We start from the raw sequence: 6,020 nt of genomic DNA, 5'->3' as shown, positions 1-6,020 counted from the left end.
CTGGGTTGGGTCGGCGAGGGGTGGTGGGAGCCGCGGTCGTGGGTTCGTGGTGGCTGGGTCAAGTGGTGGGGGAGATCGGAGCTGGGCGTGGCTGAGAGGTGGGTTTCGGGTTGTGGCTGGAAGTGATGGTGAAACTAGGGATATGTAAACAAAATAATTTTTTATTAGGGGGGTAATTTCTAAATTTTCCCAAATTTTCTTAAAAAGTCTTGGAGCTTAAAATTTCCCAGAATTTTGCCTATCACCAATGCTGCAACATTACTTCCAGACCTTCCAAAATCAAATGATACGCAAACAAGCCATAAATATAACCAAGTCCCGACCTGAAACATGTCCAAATACACTGCAATTGACCCGTGGAACTACCTGAATCCTCACAGCCACCCCATACTTGAATTTATTCAAATCCAAAACATAGACAATGAAGGCAAGAGGTGAAAAAAAACAAGAACAATAGAAATGAAACACTATATATTATATTGTATAATTTAGCTGCTCTCCAAATGTAACTTTAAGCACAGCAGCTCAAGAACATGATTTTTCAAGGATCAACTAAGGTGAGCGAGGTCTTGCTATGCTCAACCTCACCACCCCAATAGTGGTTCAACCTCTGCCCATTGACTTTGAATTCACCTCCTTCATTTCCTCTCAATTCCACAGCCCCATGAGCATACACCATGGTAATAGTGAACGACCCAGACCACCTAGACATGAGCTTCCCAGGAAACAACTTGAGTCAAGAATTGAATAATAAAACTTGCTGCCCTTCCTCAAATGAACGGGGTTGGATATGCTTGTCATGCCACATCTTGGTCTTTTCCTGATAAAGTTTTGCATTCTCATATGAAAACAACCGCATTTCTTCCAACTCATCAAGTTGTAACATTCTTTTCTCCTCCGCAAGTTGCAAGTCTAGATTGAGTTGTTGGAGTGCCCAATAAGCTCTATGTTCAAGTTCTACTGGCAAGTGACATGCTTTTCCAAACACTAGGCGATAAGAAGACATCCCCAATGGAGTTTTAAATGTCTTTCAATAGGCCCATAAAGCATCATTCAACCTCTTAGACCAATCCTTGTGATTCGGATTCACCACCTTTTCAAGCACACCCTTTATTTCTCTGTTTGACAATTCCGCTTGGCCATTGGTTTGAGGATGGTATGCCGTAGCCACCTTATGCTTCACACTATACTTAGCCAATAAACTAGCCAACACCTTGTTCACAAAATGGGTTCCCTCATTGCTTATGATAGCCCTTGGGGTGCCAAATCTAGTGAAAATATGGTTATGTAAAAACCTCATGACCACCTTGGAATCATTAGTCAAATAGGAAGCGGCTTCAACCCACTTAGAGACATACACTACACCAAATACCCACTTTTATAACACATGAATATAATACTAATAAAAAAGTGTTATGCAAAATATTATATATGTGGCAAAGTTAATGAAAAAGGGGGTAATTTTTTTGGGAGCCCGCCACATACATTTTTTCACTCTTTCTTCCTTCGTCACTCCATACGGTGCGCCGCCCTCTCTCTCTCTCTCCCTCTTTTTCCTCTCAGCTCTCTCTACCCTAGCCGTTCCGCCTCTCTCATACATCCGGTCACTCTCTCGATATCTTTTCTCTCTGTCCTTCTGCCTCTATTTCTTTCACATGGTCGACGGGTGAATGGAAGGGTGCAGGGGCTTCTCTCGGAAACTAGCTTTGGAGAGGGACAGTGCGGCGACATCATTCTTCAACGGTAACTCTCTCTCGCTCTATCTTTCTCTCTGAGCTACTCTCTCATTCAATCTTTCTTCCTTTCTCTCTGTTTGTTTGCAGGTTTGTAACAAGGTGATGGGGGCCCACGGCTTAGGTCATGTGACAAGGAGGCTCGACTCGTGGGTGCGACGGTGCTTGCGGCGGTGGGTCTACGGCGTGGCTTGACTGGTGGGTCTACGACGGTCTTGTACCAAGTTAGTTCCAAGTTTATGGTCTATATATGTATATTGATAATCTTTTCTCAACCAATAATCACTTTGTTTTAGTATTTAGATTACAGATTTTTAAAAATTTCTCCTTGAAATGAACATACAAATCACGTAAACGAGACATCGTTAGAAGCAATCTGTTTTGATACAAATCACACAAAATTGGGGGAATAAGTTGGGCATGGAGGAACAGAGATTTCAGTCCCTTCTAACATCAACATCACACTTTTCACTGATGGACGAAGAGTTGGATCATCTTGAATGCACCACAAACCCGCCTTCACCATGTTCTCCAATGTCTTCTTATCAACTTCTTCACCAATCATAAGCCTATCCAGCTCGATAGAGGAAAAGCACTTGTAAACCCAGCAAGCTAGAACAATCTCATCAGTATCTTCCACATTAACTTCCAAATTGGACCTGCAACATATAATTTCCAAGATAACTATCCCATAGCTATAAACATCTATTTTAACAGAGATTGGAAAGTTCTTTTGCCATTCAGGGGCCAAGTACCCTCTTGTCCCTCTTACCCTTGTCATAGTTCTTGTTTGGTCTGGCATGAGTAGCTTTGCCAGCCCAAAATCATAGATCATAGCCGTCCAAAAATATATACAAATGATTTGATAAGTTGAATTAATAGGGATACATTTAAAACTTGTCCAAAATTTTAAGACTTCAAGATAACCTTGGAAAGTTTCACTGCAATCATAAAAGTTGATTTAATTTGAATAAACACTATTGGCTATCATAATATCATAATATAAACACTATTTTATATGATTGTTTGCAAAGTTAGATGTAGTAGCATGTTATATGAATATGTTTATATTACAGTAAAGAAAAAATTTGTACCCATATTTTTGAAACAGATGTTAATATGGTTGATAGTGAGAAAATGTATTTTCAACACTAAAGAACTTCACAGAATAGAGATCTGATTGAGCATGAATGTTCTATCAATCTCGAACTTGTTGCACAAATTCAAACACAAAGTAAGATTATTAGTAACCCACCATTTAATTTTTTGTAAAATTGTAATTACTTTGTTCTTGAATTAAGAATTAGCTACAGTGGATATATGCTTTTATCTGATGTTCAATACTACAATTTTTCTAAAAACCAATCAAGTTGCATAGCTAAGAGTCTTACATTCAATAAGAATGTTAAGTGTTCGATCATAGTCAGCTATCTTTGGCTGATTCGAGTTGTGATATGGTGTTGTAAATAGGCAAGTTATGATCAGTTTTTTAAGCTAATTTCTTAACGTGATTATATGCAGACTGAGACATGGATGCATACCCTTCTTTTTTCATTTCAATGCCTTGGAGTCATCTATGGTCAATTAAGTTCAACTCCTCTATATGTGTTTGGGACAGTTCATCAAAAAGAGTTTGTATCAGATGAGACAGCTTATGGCCTTTTTTCCTTTATTTTCTGGACTATGACCATCATTTCGTTGCTGAAATATGCCCTTTTAGTACTGAGAGCTGATGATGATGGAGAAGGTAATTAATTGTGTTGCATTTAAGTAACTATTGAGAGCTGTTCTGCTAGGATTGATTAAACTTTGGACAAATTCTTGTAGGTGGTACTTTTGCTTTGTACTCAATCTTATGCAGGCATGCCAAAGTGGGTTTGCTCCCAAGTGACACAAGTGCAAAGGAAGTTATGCAGTATGAGGAAGAAAGTCCTTTTAAGACCAAGGTGGAATCCAGGGCAAGAAGAGCCATTGCCAAACACAAAAGCATCCATTATCTGATGTTGTTCTTGGCTTTGTTCGGTGCCTGCATAGCAATTAGCAATGGAGTTCTTACTCCTCTTTTTTGTTTGAGAGTCCTTATCATCTTGTCTTATTATTTCTAGCAGGAACATGCTTTGAGCTCTTCAGTTTGAATAATTATTCTCTTTTTCTATCCACATTTCCAGTGTTATCAGCTTCAACAGGTTTAAGAAGAACATTGGCTTCAGTCAAATGTAAGACAACCTTAGTCTGAAATAGAAAGAAAGGAAGAAATTCCATTCTGTTCAGAAGTCCTTTACAAAACAATGTGTTTTTCAGTTCTTGACAGGTTTTTTTTCCTTGTAATTCCTACCAATTTCACATTCAGAACATAGACAGGAGAGAATCTCAAAAGCTTTAAAAGAATGTGAGTTGTCATCTATCTTTATAGGATTTAAATTTAATACTTTCATTGGTTTCCTCTGACATTGATTGCATTCTTCGTTTAATATTGTTAGACATATCTTGCATTATGTGGGCCTTTTGACTAGTGATGGCAATCTATCTGCTTTGTTTGTTTTCTTTGTGGATTGTGTCATATTTACTACTGTTCATGGTCAGATACATACATCTAATTGTTTGGTACACTATAGTTATGTACTTCTGGTCTATAGTTATAGTACAACTTGTCATTCTTTCTCTATTTTTAAAACCCAAAGGCTCCTTTCTTCTTTTTAGCTTATGATGACTCTCTATATATAGTCTCTTAAAACCTTGACAATGTATTATAGTGCTAACAGAAAGAGTCTATCATTTCCTTCATTATTGGTCAATGGTCTTTTATAAGTAGCTGATTTTTTTTAACAATGTTTGTTGTGTCTTTCTTTTACTCGTATATGGATTTAAAAATATAGGTTTTTTTACTAGTGGAATGTATTGCATAATGATTGACATAGTACAAGAAAGTTATGCAAATGTATTTGTTTACTTGTTACAATATGTATATATATCCACAAACAAACATGTACCTTCTCATCTTTGTTTATTTTTCTTATAAATAAGGAGAAGTAAGGGAAAGGTAAGGGTTTAAGTTGGTCCAAAAGCTTGTTTTAGCCTTTAGTATACCAATATTACATGACCTTTATATTATAAATACTTAGAATTAATCACAAAGTTCTAATACAAACCATTTATTCATAAGAAGACTACCAGTAGTTGTTGGTATTGAATAAGTGAATAAGTTTTACTAGTTTTCCTGAAAAATAGTAAAGCAAATTTAGAATTGTTATTTTACATTTCTTGATCACAGAGCCGTTTCAGGTCCCTGATAATCCCTCTAAATAAATAAAGACACTGCTTTTGATGAATATTTCTTTGATAGTCACCAGTCAATCATTTCTTTTAATTGGTCATTTCGGAAGTCAAAGACCAAATAATTTGTTATTTAGATTTAGGGAATAAAAAGTAAAATTCATGACAATAACTAGCACTCAATGAGTGACAATGAAACAAATATAAGAAAAGCAGCAAGAAGGGTTTATGATTAGAGAAAAGGCTTTATCCTCGTTTGAAATATAACTTTGATAAAAGAATATAAACATTTTTTTATGTGACGACTTCTTTAAAAAAATTCCGAGAGAATTGTCAAAAGTACAACATAATTTTGTTCTCTAGTTAATTCAAAAGAAGTATCTTGTACAAACAAAATATCTCCTATCTTCATGATGAGGCACACTCAATTTAATTTTACTTTCCTAAGTATATTGCTGATCATGATCTATGTCAAGAATTTTATTTTGTTTGGTTTCTGAAAATACCAAAACAGAATGCAGACCAAGAATTTGGGACAAGTAGTCTATGAAATATTCATAAAAAAAAGGTTCAAATTAAATAAAAGTCATGAAATTAACTTTCCAATAATATTCACAATGATCTGTTTTGTTCGACAATGCTTTGGAGTTGCTGTCTCCTTGCGAGGTTATGGCATTAATCATTTATGAGTTGAAAAAAGGGGTAAGTATTCTATTTCTATCAAAATAATTGTTTAGTCTATTTGTTAGTTCATAATTTGTATTTGTGTTACATATATGTGTTATGTAGCTTACAATACTAGTTAAAAAATCAATGCATAATTTATATATATTTTATATTTATACATCCATAACTTATCTAATAAGTTTATTTCATTGATGAAATGCTCTGTTTCTGAACACCAATGACTATTGGTGTGTTATGTTTTTTTTTTCTTTTGCTGGAAAAATTTGATAGAATATGAAATAATAGGATGGTCTGAAACTAAGAGAGATGATTTCTTAATGAAAGAAG

The 6,020-nt window shown here is 35.5% G+C and overlaps 3 protein-coding genes across 3 annotated transcripts; 1 reads left to right on the top strand and 2 right to left on the bottom strand.

Annotated features, from left to right (window-relative positions):
• Nucleotides 1-541: 541 nt before the first annotated feature.
• Nucleotides 542-1,006, bottom strand: LOC133791808 (uncharacterized). Its single transcript, XM_062229723.1, has 2 exons — nucleotides 804-1,006; nucleotides 542-704 (listed from the first exon to the last, which is right to left on the bottom strand). Exons 1-2 carry the CDS (start codon nucleotides 1,004-1,006, stop codon nucleotides 542-544), a joined length of 366 nt encoding a protein of 121 aa, XP_062085707.1.
• A 24-nt stretch (nucleotides 1,007-1,030) lies between these two features.
• On the bottom strand, nucleotides 1,031-2,568 carry LOC133791807 (G-type lectin S-receptor-like serine/threonine-protein kinase LECRK1). Its single transcript, XM_062229722.1, has 2 exons — nucleotides 2,131-2,568; nucleotides 1,031-1,345 (listed from the first exon to the last, which is right to left on the bottom strand). Exons 1-2 carry the CDS (start codon nucleotides 2,566-2,568, stop codon nucleotides 1,031-1,033), a joined length of 753 nt encoding a protein of 250 aa, XP_062085706.1.
• Nucleotides 2,569-3,281: 713 nt separating this feature from the next.
• Nucleotides 3,282-3,863, top strand: LOC133789695 (potassium transporter 2-like). Its single transcript, XM_062227471.1, has 2 exons — nucleotides 3,282-3,480; nucleotides 3,561-3,863. Exons 1-2 carry the CDS (start codon nucleotides 3,417-3,419, stop codon nucleotides 3,836-3,838), a joined length of 342 nt encoding a protein of 113 aa, XP_062083455.1. The 5' UTR covers nucleotides 3,282-3,416; the 3' UTR covers nucleotides 3,839-3,863.
• The last annotated feature ends 2,157 nt before the right edge of the window (nucleotides 3,864-6,020 follow it).

This window comes from Humulus lupulus, chromosome 7 (genome assembly GCF_963169125.1).
Source record: "Humulus lupulus chromosome 7, drHumLupu1.1, whole genome shotgun sequence".
Lineage (NCBI taxonomy): Eukaryota > Viridiplantae > Streptophyta > Magnoliopsida > Rosales > Cannabaceae > Humulus > Humulus lupulus.
This window is presented reverse-complemented; position numbering and strand designations above follow the sequence as displayed.